This window comes from Micropterus salmoides, unplaced genomic scaffold (genome assembly GCF_014851395.1).
Source record: "Micropterus salmoides isolate LMB-PRFRI ecotype aquatic unplaced genomic scaffold, ASM1485139v1 Ms_hic_scaffold_18, whole genome shotgun sequence".
Lineage (NCBI taxonomy): Eukaryota > Metazoa > Chordata > Actinopteri > Centrarchiformes > Centrarchidae > Micropterus > Micropterus salmoides.
Window position 1 is genome coordinate 12,294,915 of NW_024040928.1, and position 19,424 is coordinate 12,314,338.

A 19,424-nucleotide genomic window follows, 5' to 3' on the forward strand; every position below is an offset into this window, starting at 1 on the left:
AAATGGACCATTAGAAATGGTACAGTTTTGGCCTTTTGAGGGTACTGCCCAGTGACAAGCTCTTCGTACCTTATGATGGCAAATTTGAACTCAATAAAGCATTTGAAACAGTCAAAAATTCATTCAGAAACATTCATTACAGAATTTATCAGCGACATTTATTCTTTACTTCTACTTCTTACTTTCAATTTATACATTTTCAAATAATACAATTTGTGGCAGTATCAAGGCAGTATTGACTCACTACACAAAACATCACATTAAAATTGGTTATTGTATCAATACAGAATTTCAGAATTACAATCCATTTTACAGCTCTTTACTTTTTTCCTTTTCTCACTATAAAAAAACTATCCATTTTTACACTTACGATAATGTAATACAATGTGAACACTCGTTATTTTTTTCAAACAACTTTTATTTGATTACTCACTTCTCTTGAATATATCAAATGTTTCTAAGAATGAGATACAACTTATCTTCAATATTGTACATATCGAGGTTCTGCACTCTCTACTGATATCTGCTGGCTTTTCATCAATTATAATAGGCATGTCATTGATTAGACTTCCTGGAATGGTGACCTTCTGTATTAACATTATTATTGTTCACTTTTTGGCACACAGTGCACATTTTTCTAGAAGCGAAAGCATAAAGGAGTGGATTCAGGAGGCTATTCACAAATACCAGCGGTGCAACGATGTCCCAGCTGTTTATACAAAACGTCAACAGGCCCTTGTTGTTGAGTGAAATAGCGACCACAGCGACCACATTTATGATATGATGTGGCATCCATAGGACAAAAAAGGTCACAATAATACTTGTGACCAGACGGGTCGTCTGTGGGTTGTTGAAGAAAGCCGCCTGGTTCACTTTTCTGTAGAGGCGAATGTATGAAAATGCTACGACAGAAAATGTAACAAATCCAGTAAGAGACTCTATCAGCAGCACGGCTATATGCTGGGCATTCTGGGAAAAATAGTCAGATTTGCAGTGTGTCCAGTCCTGGTCTTCGATCACCTGTCGAACCACTAAAGCAGGGATGGACAGGATCATCGACACCAGCCAGAGCAGAGCCAGCAGCCTCTTCCTCCCGACCTGATGTAAGCACTTCTGCAGGTACACCACCTGTAGGTAGCGCTGGACACATAAGAAGAGGAGGTGTTAGAAGTGACCACAGTGGAGTTGAGTTGTTCCATGCTGCAAACCTGCTGGCAGAGAAGCTGAACGTTGTGCACTGAGCGAGTGATGATGGCAAATCTGCGGTCAGTTAGAGGAAGATGTTCCCCTATGATGCGTTCAAAGAGGAACAAATAACAAAGAAACAGTAATTAGAGATGCAAAAATAATCACATGCTGCATTGTTTTGTAAATTATCAGACATATTTTCTCATTTTTAGTTTCCTGCACAGGGAACAGCTTTTGACCCCACCCTCACAGAAGTAAAAAAAAAACAGGTATAAAACTGTAGCACTACTTTTTATATCTAGATATACTGCCACAGTGAAGAGGCCTCATCTTTAAACTTGATGTCAAAGTCTTTTTCTCACAATAATCCCAATTTGGTTGGGACATGACACATGTTTGCCTATAATAAAACGAAATACATGATACATATACAAATGCTTTCACTCTAAACATATTGGATACATTTTTAACATAATGTTAAACCTATTTGTGATATGACAGTGTTGCTTAGAGGCTCATGTGAAAGGCGAGGACACGGAATGGCATGGGGAACAGGCTTAATGCTTTTGACAAATACAAAGCTGTACGAGCGGGTACGGCTTTATACATCTTGGGACAGCACATTCACAGTTTCTGTTTTCCTCACCTTACATGCTGTCAGTTTTGTTCTTCTGGGCCAAGTTGTTCAAAAAGTTTAATCTCAATCAGAATGATCCGGATTTGGAAATCCCATGTTTTGCTATCCCGGATCAGCTAACCCCTCTTACTTTCATCCTGGTTTTTCAAAGCAACACTGGATTGAATCACCCTGATCCAGATACAGACATTTCAGGACTACCAAATCCAGATTACCAGTGCTCTAAATGGGACTACACAAAGCTGTAGAACAACAGGCTGAATAACCAAAGTGGGTAACTTTTATTTAACAAGACAGAAAACAGCACAATAAAACATTAAAAACAGTCCCTTCCTTTTTCAGTGTCTTTAAACAGTCAGACCCCTCATCTGAACCACAACAAATAAAATAAAAAAACAAACAAATATAAATCATTCACAAATATATATTGTGGATATTTGGAACATGTGTTTTCTATCACAAAAAGGAAAAATGTATAGTTTTAATTCAAGAATGTAGTTTGTAGAAGTTCTTCATCATTTGTGAACAGACCAGCTTTCTGAAGCCTTGCTTTTAGGAGATGGATCTCAAGTCTGGCTTTGGTTTGCTGTGGAACATGGAGGTTAAGGGCCTTGGGCAGGATTGATTTAATTTCACACAGGCCACAGCACATCAGCTAACTGAGGTGTGATGGGTGTGTGTTTGAAACAACCAATTACACAACCATCTTATTCAGCCTTTCTCAGATTACTTACAGAGAGACACTGGCATGGCAGGTATTGTCCATCGCCACTACCAGTTTGGTAGGAGAGGATACCGTCAAAGGGTGTACGTTGAGCGTATAAAACCCCTAGAGCAATACACCACTGAAGAACTTTATGGTCAGTTTCGCTTTGGGAATGCTGATATTAAGCACATTGCAGACCTTGTCAGGCCACACCTTCAGCGCAGGACCCAAAGGAGTCATGGTCTGTCTGTAGAAGAACAGACATCTGGGACTTTCTACCAAGTTGTTGGTGACCATATAAGAGTGGACAAATCAACTGTGAGTAGTGTGGTGAAAGCTGTATCAATTTGTTTCATTTCCATAGGTGTCACAATGTGTGTGGTGATGCAGGTTGGAGGACCCAAACGCAGGACGCAAGGCAGAGGAGGTATAGGGTTTTATTACAAACAAAGGCAAGCACACTTACAGGCGGAGTGGCTGATCAACAGAGTCCAAAAAAATGGTTATCCAAACAGAAATCCAAAATCCTAAGAAACGGGGTGACAAGACGAGCAAGGCAGGCAAGACAGAACAACACACTGTAACACACTGCAGAACACTGAAAAACACTGCAATGAATGGACAAAGACTAGACAGCAACACCAGGTATATATATAAAAACACACACACACAGGGACTAACAAGCAGGGCGGGAGCAGCACAGGTGACAGACATGAGACTAACGAGACACAGGCAAGCAGGGAGATAGCAGAGGGGAGAACAGAGAGACAGCCAGGCAGAGGGATACTGGAGGGGACATGACACAGGTTACTGAACACATAACAGATCAGAGGAATAAATATAAACGGTAACACTTTCTATGAAGGTCATCACTATAATGACTTATGCATATATTTATAACACGATATAATGCGTCCATAAGACATTATAACAGTTGTTATAATCACTTACAAACATGCATTAGGCACTATAGCATATATTGACCTATTATGACCTTTTGATTTAATCTTTTATAACTAATAGTAATACCAGTTTATATCAATGTGCAGCAAGAATCTCCGACCATGTTCCATAACACATTATAACCATTGACTCTGCCTCGTTATGAATACACTTTAGTCACCATTTACAATTAGTGATAAAATGGAATAATAGCTTATAGTAATGTTTAAAGTTATATAGCATGTCTTTGTTTGCTTTAAGTAAAGTGTTAAAATATCTATCCCTGTATAATATATTACAGGTGGACATAATACCATATGAACTAATTTTAAGACCTTATAACATGTAATTGTTTGCTTTAAGTAAAGTGACACACATTTTGCGCAGGAAAACAACTTTTATTTATGTTTCTTCACTTTATGAACAATCTGTATGCATTTTGAACATTTTGCAGTTTAGCACAAAAACACAACATAATTACATCAAGAAAACTCATTGTCAGGGTGGTGAAAGATCGCTCAAGAGAAGACCTGTTGCCGACCAACATCATGTAAGTAGAGGCTCAGATGTTGTCACAGATGAATGGCGAGCCTGTGGACAGGCCCTAACAGATGCAGTGGACAATTAAAGACAACCACTTCACAAAACGTAGCCTATTAAAAGACGTAATTGAAATGGGAATTGGGAACACTGTTAGCTAGCGCTAACTGCCTTCACTTTTCCAGCAGTTGCGGAAACAACAGACTTAACGGACACGTGTGACCTACACTGCACATATTCTGCCAGACTGACAACTTATAACAACTGTTATAATGTCTTATGGACGCATTATATCGTGTTATAAATATATGTCATTATAGCGATGACCTTCATAGAAAGTGTTACCATATAAAATAATAAAGACACAAGCAGACAGATCACCAAGAACTACAACCAACAAGGAAAACAGACTGAGGATGGGATTAAAAAAAACAGAACTCATAGCAGACATGGGTAAAACACAGAAGTACACAGACTAACTATATAACAGATACTGGACAACAGATAGAACCGAACCTAAGACTCAACAACTCAAAGACAGATACTGAACAGATCAAAATAACAAACACTGAAGTACACGGACCAGGAGTAAATACTAAGACATTAACACCGGACTGGGAACTAAGACATGGAACCAAAACATAGACTAAATAACAGATACCAAACTGATAAATGAATAAACTCAAAAATAAATGGAACAGAAGACAGGACTACAAAACCCAAAAACACAGCACTCAGGACAGGATCGTGACAGGATGGCGAGATTGCCCAGACCAAGTGTAATTCCATTCTTTTCGGGAACATGCCCAATACTATTGGGGTTATCGACTGCACTCGTGCATTTACAAGCAACTCATGAGAGGGAGCGGGAGTACGTCAACCACAAGGGTAGGCACAGCATCAACATATAACTTGTGGGTGACGCTAACCTCATCATCACAAATTGCGTTGTGAAGTGGCCTGGATCTGTCCATGATGCACGTTTAGCGTTCGATACAGAGATTTCCTATCCAACTGACACGATGGCATAATACTAGGAGACAGTGCCTATCCACTACCATGGCTGATGACCCCTTTTCTTGTAGCAAGTAGGGTTGCAACTAACAACTATTTTGATTTGTTGGCAACAAATTTAATAATCGTCGACTACTTTGATTAGTTGTTGCACCCCTAGTATCAAGCACACCTGAGCAGGCACGCTTTAACTCTGCTCATTGAAAAACAAGCTGTGCAATTGAGCGTTTAAATGGAGTTCTGAAGAGGTGCTTTGCATGCATTAACTACTTACGAGTGGAACCACAAGGAGTGTGCAACATTATACTTAGCCTGTATTGTCCTGCACAACATCACTACCAGGGGCAATGTCCTTCTCTGTGATGACCTGAGCCTGTTGAAGACCTGGACCAACCTCCAATGTTCTCTCGGAATGAGGGACTAACTGGACGTGCAATAAGGGATGCAATTATTGCAAACTACTTTTGAATGGATCGCTTCTGATGATTGTGCCTTTGTAAATCATGTACAGTAATGAGAGACAGTTGAAATTAAAAGCATTATTTTTTTGTTTGACATTGACAGCTGTTTGGGGGATTATTTATGCTTTTACTTTACTGTACTGAAAGGCTTATAGGTAATGTCTGCTTTATCTCTTTATCTACTTTATCACTGTAAAGTTTAAACAAATTAAGTGCAAAATATAAATAAATGTGTATATAGACTCCTACATAATAAAATGTTATATTATTTGGAAAAATGTAAATGTTTTATGACATTTTGTTCCTAAAATCCACCCTGAATCCACCCTTCTGTTGGGATCAGGATAATCTGGATTTTTTTGGATCAAAGGGATCCCAATTCTACTAAACGTTTTTGAACAACACAAACTGAGGGTTTGATCCAGATCAAAACCTGGATTGGATTAGGTTATCTGATCTGATTTTTTTCTTTTGAACAACCAATTATCAAGATTTGATCCAAAATCCGATCAGATTACTTTTGAACAACTGGGCCCTGGGCACAGAGGATTCAGTCATTTATACCGATCCTGACTATGTTGGTGAACAAACTTCTGAATCTTCTTTAGCATTTAAACCACTCGACCATATCATCGGTCTGCAGATGGTCTCCAGTTAATTCCTAACTGTTCTTAAAGTACGTGACAAAGTGGGAAGCTGAAAGTTCTGCCCACAGCGCCTGTGACTTATGGTGTTGGGATGTCCATGAGAAGAAGCAGGGTCTTCCCCAAGCAGACTCAACTGGCAAGTTTGTAGGGAGTCCGTCCATCTTTTGCTCTCTGTATTGGCCACCAAGAGCTGCTAGACCACAAGCAGCCTCACCATTATGCTATATTACTGTATCATATTATATTGATAATTGAATGGTATTCTAATAAAACGTACCATATACTCTGACCAAATATTTTATAATTTTTTGTGAGCATTTTCAGGAAATTTTACCACATATATACCAATAATAGTACCAAAGCAATAAACAAAAACTGTACAAACATTAATATCGTTCAGTTTTGTTGGCACACAGTGCATGTTTCTAGAAGTAAAAGCATAAAGGAGTGGATTGAGGTAGCTGATACTTGATACTTCGGACTAACCGGGTTTTCTGGGTTTTTGAAGAAAAGCAGCTTGCCACCCGATCTCTTGCTGGGTCAGAAACCATTCTCCCAATTACAAGTCAGTGTACCATCAAAATTATTTTGAAGCTGTTATTTTAAGATACAAGTACTATAGATGTAGGTTTAAGTAATATTTAAAAGAAGAACTTTTAGTTGGAGTAGTTTTACAGTGTGGTATTGCTACTTTTACTCAAGGAAAGGACTACTTAAGCAAGATAACGCATCATATAATTTTATTATACTGTTATTGTAATTCTCATATGTTTGAAATGACATGTTATAATGTGTCAACACAGTTTACTGGAAACTTAAATATATTCAATATACAAAAATCATGCGGTGTAAGAGCTTAAATAGTCTGTCTAGATTTCAGTGGTTCTAGGCAAAAGATGAATGAATGAATGAATGAATGAGTTTGTACATCTGCTTAAATTAAGACTTCAGCACAATCTCCCTTCCTATCTTTCCTTCCTCTTGTCTGACTCTATGTCTGTCCATTGCTAAACATGGGAAAAAATGGTTGGTCCTCTCAATGGATGCACTCCAACACAAACATTTATTCAATCTTTTCATTAACTGTTGTTTCCTCTGACTGGATCTCTCCCATAAAAGCTGAAATGCTTAGTATATGTCATTATCAATGGAAAATGGCATAATGGCCAGGATAACTTTTTTGGACAATGTTACCACACACACACACATCACATCAAAAAACACACAAATATATATATTTACGAGATATATGGGCATATATAGTTATACTGTGTACAAGTTCACTAAAAGAGTATGTTGTATGATGTACGCTGGTGGCAATTGAGTTTCCCCATTGGGGATTAATAAAGTTTTTCTATTCTATTCTATTCTATTCTATGTGGTCAAATTTCAATGCAAAGCAAACAGAAAATCTTTTTTTGTAATGTAAATTCAATAAAATCTAATTTTCTGACTATTTACCCTATTCATTACCCAACCCTAGCTGATTTGAGGTTAACCTCAAAATTCTTCAGTAAACCACAAATCATCCACAGCTCTGAGAGAACAAAAAAGGTCATAACTTGCGACTAGCCGGGTCGTCTGTGGGTTGTTGAAGAAAGCTGCCTGGTTCACTTTTCTGTGGAGGCGGATGTATGCAAATGCAACAATAGAAGATGAAACAAATCCCAGCAGGGACTGAATCAGCAGCACGGCTACATGCTGGGCATTCTGGGAAAAATAGTCAGATTTGCAGTGTGTCCAGTCCTGGTCTGTGGTCACCTGTCGAACCACTAAAGCAGGGATGGACAGGATCATCGCCACCAGCCAGAGCAGAGCCAGCAGCCTCTTCCTCCCGACCTGATGTAAGCACTTCTGCAGGTACACCACCTGTAGGTAGCGCTGGACACTCAGCACCGTCGCTGTCAGCATGGCTACCATAAAGGCTGCAGTACATTAGATACGCTAGGAGCTTACAGGCCACTAGGCCGAGGATCCAGCTGTACAGATAAGTGTAAATCCACAGAGGCATGGTGAGCAGGCAGAGCAGGTCTGAAATGGCCAAATTCAGCATCAAACTCTGGCTCACACTGGACATGTGCTGCCAGTTTGGTTTGAGGATGATCACAGCGATGTTTCCGGGAACTCCCAGCAGGAAGCAGAGGGACAGCATCACAGCAGGGACCAGACTTCTGGAGTCCCAGGAGTTGGGAGGTGGATATCCAGGAGAAGAGGAGGTGTTAGAAGTGACCACAGTGGAGTTGAGTTGTTCCATGCTACAAACCTGCTGGCAGAGAAGCTGAACGTTGTGCACTGAGCGAGTGATGATGGTAACTGTGTGGTCAGTGAGAGGAAGTTGTCCTCTTTGAACGCATCAAAGGGGAACATCTTCCTCTGAATGACTTCCATCATCAGTTGCTCAGTAACAACAAGAAAGTAATGTGAGAAGCAAATGAAATGGTCGCATGCTGCATAGTTTTGCAAGCCTACATTATCAGATGTATTTTCCCATATTTAGTTTCCTGCACAGGGAAAACTGCTTTTTACCACAACACCTCCACAGAAGAAAAAAAGAAGAAAAAAAGTATAAAACCTGAGCACTATTTTTCAATAATCCCAATTTGGTTTACTACTTTAACATGACTGATATTTGCTTATACTAAAATGAAATACATGATAAACGCACATGCTTTCACCCTAAATGTAGTGTATACATTTTTGACATAATTTTCAACCTATAAGTGATAGGAGAGTCTCACTTAGAGGCTCGACTGAAAAGAGTGGACACGGACTGGCATAGGGAACAGGCTTTAATACAAACAAAAGTGCCTTATAAATTCTCCTTACAAATACAATGCAGCTGTATGGGCCGGTACAGTTATATACGTCTCGGGACAGTGCATCTCTCAAACACACCATTCACAGCTCCTCTTTTACTCATTGTGCTTGTCAACTGCTGTCATTTTTTTTCTCCTGGGCCCAGCTTACTGTGGTATTTGAGCACGTTATTTGCATGCCACATGGCATGTCAGTCAAAACACTGCTGAGGCAGCCATGTTGGTGACATTTACTCATTTGGCAGTCGCTATTATCCAAAGCATCTTACATTTGAGGAACAACATACAATCAACAACAAAGCATGGGGATTACGGTAATAATCTTTACCAAGTACCACTGACGGCAACATTGCCCAGCACCATTGCTCTAAAAGTTGCTCCGTGTATCATCAGCTTGAGAGGAAGTATTCTCGGAAGATATGAGTTTTCTTTTTTTATTTAAATTTTTTTTTATTTAATTATGTATATGTTTGTCACCAGGCCGGACATGAGAGGTGGAAATGGGAGTGGGGGCCACAAACATCACACAAACATACACCAGAGAAAGGACAGCACCTGTAAGAGAACAGGGGTGGGGGTGACAACAGGAAACGATAGAAAATACACCATACATTGCCGAAAACAAAGATAACAGGGAGGGGGAGTATGGGGGAGAAAAAAAGAGACAACCAGCCGAATAACAGCAACAAGAAGCACTGAAAAGAAAAGAAAACAACTGAGGGAGAAAAACAGTCAAGCAGAACAAACAAAATAACACAGCGCAGCAATCGGAAGTGAAAAATTGACAATTAGTTTAAATAATAAATTCAATGAAAAGCATAAATAACAAGGCAACTACCAGTTGGCCACGGACAACCCATATTTGTGTGTGTGTGTGTGTGTGTGTGTGTGTGTGTGTGTGTGTGTGTGTGCGTGTGCGTGTGCGCGTGCGTGCCTGTAGTTGTTAGTGAGAGTGGGGATCCACAACAGCGCCACACAGTTTCCAAGAGCTTCTTGAAGTTAGAGAGGGACGCCCCTGCTCTGATGGCATGTGGTAGCTCATTCCACCATCATGGTGTCAGACAGATGAGAACAGCCGGGACAGGTATTGCTTTGTGTGTAGAAGATGGCAGAGCCAGATTTGCAGTGGCCAGGAAGGAATATAAGTTTGTATTATGGAGTTTAGGTAGATGGGTGTGGACCAAGTAGTCACTTTGCAAGCATTAGTGACTTGTATTTGATTTGGGAGGCCATGGGAAGCTAGTGGAGATCACTGAGTGATGGAGGGACATGAGTCCTTTTGTGCTGATCAAAAAACAGACAGGGCACCGCTGTTGGACTCTTCGATTCTGATTAGTGAGTTAGGGTAAAAATAGGGACCTTATCTGATACCATGTATATGAGAATTTGTTCCAGGTGTGCAAACGCCAGCAGCACCTCTACAATTTGTACATAGAGTAAATTCTCTTGTAATAACTGACCCAGTGTCTGGAGTTTTGCTCTCAAGTCCAGTTTGTATTGACCTTCATTTGCCACTCTGTGGCGTTCTGCCAAACAACAACTCAAAAGGGGAAAACCTAGTGGAGGCCTGGGGTACCTCCCACACTGAAAACAACAGAGGATCAAGCCATTTCCGCCAATTCTGACTATCCTGGTGCACGAGATTTTGAATCTTCTTTAGTGTTTAAACCACTCCATCATAACATCGGTCTGCAGTTTGTATACACTAGTACATATCGATTTAATCCCTAACTGTTCGTAAAGCTTGTGGAGTGTACATATAAAGAAAGTGGGATGTTGGAGAGGCGTGCAGCAGTTCCCTCAGGAGAGCCTCATTGCCAGCCTGCTGATTCACCACTTCCAGCAGCGCCTGTGACTAATGATTTTGGGATGTCCAAGAGAAGGCGCAGGGTCTTCCCCAGCAGACTCAACTGGCAAGTTTGTAGGGAGTCTGTCCATCTTTTGCTCTCTGTATGTGCCACCAAGCACTGCAAGACCATACCACACTATTGTTTATATACTATACTATACTGTGCTATACTATACCATATAATAGTATATTACTATATTATATTACATTGATAACTGAACATTTTTCTAATAAAACATTCCATATTCTGACCCAAACAAAATCTGTTCAAATGTCTAGCCTATTTGATTGTGAGCATCTTTCGTCCAAATTGGCTCAAAATTTAAGGTTCAGAGTTCATTCTTGACCTTGCGTGTTTTTTTTTTGCAATATAAAATTTCAGGTAATTTACTCTAACTAAATCCTTCTGTCCTTGGAAATGCAAAAACATCATCTGTCAGTAATAACATTAATAACTGAGCCTCTGATTGATGTGTGTGTGCCTGTAGGTCTTGCTGAGTTCCTGAATGGACTCTTGTTACACGAAGCAAAGAGACACTTGTCAAAATAAACCAACAGAGGTTAAAATACAAGTTCCCCAGATCTGAGAGGTACAGCGTTGTGTGTGTGTGTTTGTGTGTGGACACACTTCAAACATCACCTGACATAAATCTAAACTTACATTTTTGACCGCCAAAGTACCTGATAAACACGCACTCAAAGGCAACATTTTGTCAGTAGATCTCTCTGTGAATAGCTTTACATCTAAATTCATTTTTTTTATTGAAAGCATCACTTTTCTGAACAAATTCCCAACGTAATAAAAATATTTGAGGAATCTAAGACATAAAATGTAATGTCATCACATGCACATCAAAAACTTCATTGATGCTGGCACGCTGGCTGGCTCCCCCTTCTGCCTGTGTTTGCTCGTCACTTTTATTCCTGCATCAGAGTGGGATGTAGGTCTCTGAAAGGATCTTAGCACACAGCTTCTCCTTGCGCTCCAGTTTTTTTTTTGCTCAGGAAATGATGGAACCCAGTCTGCTGAAAGCAGTTTGGACAGAGAGGACTTTTTATTAGTAAGAAGGAGAACATTTACTGGATGTTTTGGGGGTGTTTTCTTTTTCATGTTTGCAGGTAAGAAGGTTTTTGACTATGTATTTTATTTTCAAAATAAAATCACTATCTTTTCTCTTTAATATTGTTTACAAAAGGGAAGCTTTCTCTGTATTATTTTTGAAGCAGTGTTGTTTCTTAATTATCTTGGGTTTCAGACTGGCTAACTTCTTTTCTAAGATGTCGAACTCTTTAAATATGTTAATATAATATCCAACTTTACTAATATCAACAGTGGAATAGTCAGTACTAATGTAAAAGTGTTCTCTGTGTCACTACATGACAGGTAAACTAGTCTGTTCCACGTACTAACAATAGCATTACCTGCATTTTGTGTTCTATTAATTCAGTTGCAGACACCTCAAGTAAATGATTACAGACATCACATACAGTTTACTGCTCAGTGGTTTGTTGTTTAGAAATAGAGCTTCTGTGCCCTCTGCTGGCCATATAATAGTATGTAAAAGCATCAAGAATGTTACTAATAAGAGCTATGGGAATGTGGGATGCATAGGATTGCTTTCATGGCCTGATAAAGAATATAAGAGATGCTGGTGGCAATTCAGAGGTTTGCAACCATGTAGTTCTGCCCTACACCTTGGTATTAGTAATTTTTATCTTTGTTTCTCTTTCTTTTTAGTGGAATGGGAATCACTCGCTTCCTGTGCCTGCTGCTCTGTGCAGCTGCCCTGCCAGCTTCTAGTGCTTTTGCTAAAGATGAGAGCACCGAGGCACACAGGTGGACCAGGCAGAGCCTCCCAGTGGTGCAAGACACACACACAGAGCCCTTAAACAAGCCTTTGTTCAGAAAGCAGGAAGAGAATGAGGAGAGAGAAGGAACAAAGACACTCTGTGGGATAGAGTGTCAAAACGGCCTACCACCTATGGACCAGACTGAGCAAGAGAGGATTCTGGGATATGAGACGGTGTATGAGAATGGCACTCGCACGCATACAGACATCAGTTTGCAGGGTTTTAATAGTACGTCTGCAGGAACACCAGCCCACTCACCAGCTCGTACCCGCAGGAAACGGCAGGTGTATGGAGCAGATGGGCGCTTTGTGATCTCTGACTCGCATTTCATCACCAACTACCCCTTCTCCGCTGCTGTTCGTCTCTCCACGGGCTGCTCTGGAGTACTAATATCCCAGAAACATGTGCTAACAGCAGCACACTGCATCCATGATGGGACAGACTACTTTAGAGAGTCTGAGACAACTTAGAGTAGGGCTGTTACACCTCAAGACCAAAAGAGGAAGAGGGGGTAGGAGGAGAGGAGGGCGGCGGAGGGGTGGGAGGCAAGGAGAGGGGGAGGGAGGAGAGATAATGAAGGAAGGGTGAGGAGCTAAATGGTATAGATGGAGATGTGGTGAGAGGGAGAAAGGGTGGCAAAGGCAGGAGGCGCAGGTTAAGGAAAGTGGGTGAGGAGGGTGCAGCTGATCATGGTGGTGAATTAAAGAGAGGAGGAAGGAAAGGGAAAAGTCTCAACCGTATACGACGTAGTGTTGAACCCAGGAAGCAGCCTGTCTTCCGTTGGTCACGAGTTAAACAAACCCGAATCCCTCAAGGATGGATCCAAACAAAGAGCTCCACCAATTCAATCTCTGCAGACTATGATTACACTCTTCTGGAGCTGAGACGACCCGTCAAACAAAAGTTCATGGAGCTTGGAGTGGCACCCTCTGCCACCCCCCTGGCAAGGATCCACTTCTCAGGCTTTGACGCTGACAAAAGCCTGCTGGACGGGCATGGAGATGAGAAGGTGGTTTACCGTTTTTGTTCAGTGGCAAACGAGTCCGACGATTTGATGTACCAACACTGTGATGCCGAGCCGGGCGCGACAGGTGCAGGTGTTTACGTTCGTCTGAGGCAGGAAATGGGAGACGAAGGCAGGAAAGGGAAGTGGCAGAGGAGGGTAATTGGAGTGTTTTCAGGCCATCAGTGGGTGGAGGTGGAGGGAGGTGAGCAGAAGGACTTTAATGTTGCAGTAAGGATTACTCCTCCCAAATATGCCCAGATCTGTCACTGGATCCATGGAGATCCACGTCTCTGTAAAGAGGTTTGACTGCAAAGTGATGGCTCTAAAGAAAAACATCCGCTGGCACTTGCAAAGATATGTATAAAACTTTCTGACTATGTATTTTCTTTTCAAAATAAAATCACTATCTTTCCTCTTTAATATTGTTTACAAAGTGAAGCTTTCTCTGTATCATTACTTGTGAATCCTGAAGACTTAAGTGTTGTCAGTTAAGGACTACATTCATGTCCACCCAAAATGCCCTTCTTCAAGCACTCAAACAGCCAATAGCAAGTCTCCAAAGGTTTTGTGTCATGGCTGCATCACAGCTTCTTGCACACCTTGTCATGATTAAGCTTGCCCATTATTAATTGTGTGCAACATCAAAAATTATCAATATATTGCAGCATGAGGAAAGACATTTCCCCTACAGCTATAATGACAATGTTCACAGATGCTGAGATATTTCTAAAATGAGTTGAAGAAGGATATTGCAACCATTTGATACAAGTGATAGTGACCTGTGGAGGTCTTATAAAATGTCTGTTTGTGAATTTTGGAGATGAACCTAAAAATAAAACATTTGCTTAAAAAAGCCTTCACCAATTTAACATTGCCTTCCATTATCTGATTCACAGCAAATCAAAATCGATAAAGCAGAAATCTTTGTTTTTTATTTCACGCTTTCTTCTTTCTTGTCAAAATCCGCCACCTCCATCGCCTGCAATGCATTCAGACCACCGAAAATACTGTCAGAGGTTCAGGTATGTTATGCTAGTAGCTGCTAATGCAGCCTCGAATCAGTATAGTCTACACATTAGGAGTGGGCTACAGAGGTCTGGTAAGTGATAGACCGATTAATGGGTCGGCCAATTTATCAATTTATCAGGCCCATTGTGAGTTTTTAGCTCCCTCTGGAGTTGCAAAGAACATTTTCAACAACTTTCTTTATGTATGAAGTAGTACTCCCCAAGACCTGTAAACTGACTATGATGTGTAAGGTTCCCCTTTAAAAAGTTTACTGGTGAGTTTTCATATTTAGAATTAGTTGAACCTGTAATTTCTGTGTTTTGCTGTTCACTTCTTTAAAACTAATTAGAATTCATGTATTTCACTGCTCAGCAAATATAATTATTATTGCACTTTTTGTAACTGTTATAAATGAGGGTAAACATGTGAATGTTTGATTGTATTTATGCTGAAACCATCATGTCAGGCACTTTTTCATGTTTTGTAAGAGCGTTCAGGACAGATGTACCTTTTATTAAGTATGGAAAGTGTGTGGCCTCTGCTAGTCACTCTGAGATGAAGTCTTAATGTTAATGTAATGTTCATGCATGGCACTTATTTTTAACTGCAAGAATAATAGTAAATTACTGTATGTCATTTCTGAAATTATGACACTTGTGGGCCGAAATTCTTTCTCTGAGTAATGCTGATCTGAGGCCAGCTCAACTCTTCAGTGTGAGGCCATATCAGCAAACCTATAATCCAAGAATGCTGCACATGTGGTTCTGCATCTGTGGCCTATTCTGTCATTTATCAGCTCATTTAGAGGCCGTAGGAAATCACATACAGTAAATTCTTCGGTGCTAATATATGACAAAGTATTTGGATTTGACGTTCTTCAATTTGTTTTATTTTAATTATCTAAAAACATAAATGTTTGTCTATTTCTTAACACCTAATTTATACTACTTTGAAACTGTGTTATGGTATGAAAAAGACAAAACCCTCTTTTTTCTCCTATGTTGCACAATGTAAACATTTTGCTTTGTTTACTTTTGTTTAGAGGTAACATAAGTAAAACTGTGGATAGCCTGTTGGTCCTCATTTCACTTCTTGTTAAAGGAAATACTTGGCCTACACAACATATGTATGTATTTTCTGATGTTAAAAGCGAGTAACAATATAATATAATATGTATTTTTTTCTTTTATTGAACTTAAGGAATTTCATGCCAGAAACACGTTTTTAAACAGATATAATTCGTTCTGATAACAAATACAAATCTTGAATTTTTAAACAAGCTGACAAAAGCAGAACAGTGATAAGTGATGAGCCGTGAGGGTGGTTTGGATCAGTGTATTTGTCTTTTATTGCATCTCATTTGGACTCACATGCAGGTGGGGGGCGAGGGAGGGAGGACGATGCCATCCATAATAACCTCCAAAAAACAACAACATAGCCTTCATATGAATACTTAGCAAACATTATTTATCCACATTCTTTTTGTTTTTATGTGTCGTAGTCACCTTTATTTTTCTCTCACACTTTTGTAAATGCCACAAGGATTAAGATACAGTCACATTTGGAAAAAACAAAACACAGAACATCCAGCGTATACTCGAGTGCTTTACAGTGAGAGTCCTCAAGACTTCCAGTGACAGCACATGACCAAATGTATTTCTGTCACAAATGACCCAAGGCCACATTCCAATCACATACACAAATGCTTCCTTGTCTCTTTTCCCTAACATTAAGTCATCTTGTGTGGAGACTGAGACAAGGAGAGGAGCTCTCTGAGAGTTTTAGAATGCATCCCAGATCGACCTGTGTTGCACGCTACGATGCAGTATCACTCCACATCAGCAGAGGGCGCAACAGTAAAAACTCAGGGCACAGTTTTCAATCAATACTGCCTCTGATTAAAGATTGAGAGATATGTACAAAGAAATAATTTTTTTAGTCTACTTGCCTTTCTTTTCCAACAATATCATTAGAAGTAAATAAAAATATATGATCATTTTTTTTCTCTCAAAATAAAGATTAAAGAATATGTATAATCTATCATTTAAAATAGTCTAGTATGCATATGTCAATTTGAACAGTTCACAAATTTTTGCATGTTTCATACAATCCCTAAAAAAAAGAAAGGAAAAAGGAAAACTGAACACAGCATGATGTGTTCGATGATAGATCCAGATTTGCAGTAAAAGTTGTTTTCAGGTACAATTTTGATCAAGAATTGTTCTCCAAAAACTTAGACAAAAGTAGACAGGTGGGAGGATGGATGGCCAAGCAGATATAGGTACAACCAAGTTTTTAATGACATAAACATAGCTCAGTTTGTTTGGACAACTGGGGTAGAGGAGTAGGAGTGGGGGTGCAGTGAAGTTACATACACCGAACACAGTCCACATTTACAACACAGTCCTCGTCTGGGAGATGCGCAAAGAAACCAACATATATCCACCATTTCAAGTCAGCTGATCCAGAATGAATCTAAATACACATTTAGTAATTTTTTTTGTTCATTTTTCCATAGTATATTAAGTAAAGGTTAACACTGAATTACACGCACACCCAAACACACATACACTGAATTTGTTTTCTGTATCTAGGGTTCACATTCACAGTTGTGCTACAACATTAGATAAGGAGGGCAGGTTTTATTAGGGGTCGCAGCTGGTAGGAGGTCAGAGGGCAAAGATCAAAGATGTAATGGCTGGTTGGATGCAAGGGATGGGGCATGACTGAAGGGAAGGCAGTGGGGAAGTGCAGACATCCACATCCACAGAGCTCCAGACACAATGACAAAACCTACAAAGGAGAGAGAGAAAATTAAATGTGGAAACAACCATTCTCCATAGAAATAAGTGAAGTCTAAGTATGCTCTAATAACTCAGAAAGAGAAGGAGACTTAAAAAACTATGCTCAGACTGGCAGCCTAAATCAGATTCTGAAAATCGACTTGGAGTTAAATTCATAAAAACCTTTGTTCAAATCACATTTCTGATAATGTCTGCTTTTAAATGTATTTATTTAACATAAATAACACTGGTGGTTCCCAACCGTTTTGGTTTGTGATCTGTTAAAGGGGCGTATTTCCCATAATGTCACCAATAGTATTTTTTCATTGGACCTTCCTGTCCTGGTAAATGATCATGTCTTGTCTTCTCATGTCTCCAAGGTCAAGCTGGGATGAGCCTGATGACAGCCCTATGATATCATCAGAGGTTATCCTTGTGAGCAGTTCAACTAAAAGTAGTTTACTTAAAGGTGACTGTGTCCAGTATGTAAGAAACATATGAGAAACATCACTCCCTTTAATCATCTTGTGACACATCAGATCTTTCTTGGGACCCCAAGGTCGGGAACCAGTGTATTATCAGGGGGCATTAATCCCGTTTGAGACAGCAGAATTAGACATGGCTTACGCGTTGCTAATGTTGTCTGGTGCAGCAGAGGATTCTGCTCCTATGACATGACAAGGTGAAAATAATAAATCTCAGTTCTTAAAGTTAGTTTGCAGCTTTCAATTTTCGATGACCATATACCTTGGGGGTTTACAGGTCAGCCAGTCTACATGAAGTCCTTGATGTTGAGGTCATCCAGAGCATTCCTTGGTGGTGGAGGCTTTCTTGGGCTCTGGGCCACTCCAGGAGACATCTGCAGACACATCTACCTTTAGCACTTAGCACAACTTTAGCACAACTCCTTTGTCAGTGCAGCTGTAACCTTTATGTATGTAACTGTCACCAGTGTCTATAATCCATTTAAGAGTGTGTTACCGGTGCTCCGGGGGTTGCTCCACTGGCTGGGAAGCCTGGTCTGGCCATGGGCATCATGGGAGCTCCAGGCTTACACAGAGACAGATGGAAGGAAAAAGAGACAGTAAGACACAATGTCGGCTATCTGATGGGTGCGAGGGACACCTGAAGGGGTAATTGTCCATCAATGTCCAGTAATGTCCAGACTGGTTCGGGGACATTACTAGACCATACTGGACTGGTGGTCTTACCATGCTGAAGCTGGGGTAAGTCCCCATAAAAGTAGGGACACCCATGGGTACGGTCTAAAGGTATGGAGGGGAGGGAGAGGAGGAATTGGGATGTTACTACACGACATATAAGACAGACACACACGCTGCAAAACAATACACAAACACAATTAAAACAAAACAAAACATGATGTGTAAAAGATTTCTAGCAACACACAAAAGTGAAGACAATAAAAGCTGGCACAACAAATGAAGAAGCAACAACAAAAGCCCTAACTTAACCAAGTAGTGCCCTTGGTTTACACATGCGCAAGGAGTTAGCATAGAGGGAAGCTTTTTGCAGGTAGCGTTCAGATGAGAGTGTCATTTCCGTTGTTGCCAAAAAGACAACCTAAATATCTGTAGGAAGCAAATGTGTCAATGAAGGGGTTGAGTTCAGCTCTGAGGGGGAGAACGGGTGGCTTGCCTGGACTATATAAGGCTTAAAAGAAAATACTCAAGAGAAGAAGAAGCTGTTTCCAAGCAACAGCTTCTTAGTTTGGCACTATCGTTTGCCACTTCATCACTCTCCAGTAGATATTCCAGAAATATGAAAAAGACTTTGAACCAGACTGCATGTTGAAACCTGCATAAATTTCTGCCCTTGGTCTGGAACATTGTCTAAAGATTTACTACCAGTGCATGTGAGGTTCTATGAATCCACCAGTAATTTATAGTTAGCTATAAGTCTTGTTCCCTTTCTTCACTGTCACGCAGCTCTCAGTTTCCTAGACCTATGATTGGATC

The 19,424-nt window shown here is 40.2% G+C and overlaps 1 protein-coding gene and 2 pseudogenes across 6 annotated transcripts in view; 1 reads left to right on the forward strand and 2 right to left on the reverse strand.

Annotated features, from left to right (window-relative positions):
* Positions 1-1,056: 1,056 nt before the first annotated feature.
* LOC119909562 lies at positions 1,057-8,410 on the reverse strand (annotated as a pseudogene).
* A 3,330-nt stretch (positions 8,411-11,740) lies between these two features.
* On the forward strand, positions 11,741-14,526 carry LOC119909285 (annotated as a pseudogene).
* Positions 14,527-17,251: 2,725 nt separating this feature from the next.
* snap91b (synaptosome associated protein 91b) overlaps positions 17,252-19,424 on the reverse strand; it is a 57,706-nt gene continuing 55,533 nt past the window's right edge. For all 6 annotated transcript variants that reach the window (XM_038727188.1, XM_038727191.1, XM_038727189.1 and 3 more), the window contains 3 exons: positions 18,430-18,498; positions 18,196-18,307; positions 17,252-17,458 (listed from right to left, as the gene is read on the reverse strand). In XM_038727188.1, coding sequence (XP_038583116.1) covers positions 18,221-18,307; positions 18,430-18,498 — 156 coding nt within the window. In that variant the 3' untranslated portion in view covers positions 17,252-17,458; positions 18,196-18,220. The remainder of the gene's footprint in view (positions 17,459-18,195; positions 18,308-18,429; positions 18,499-19,424) is intronic.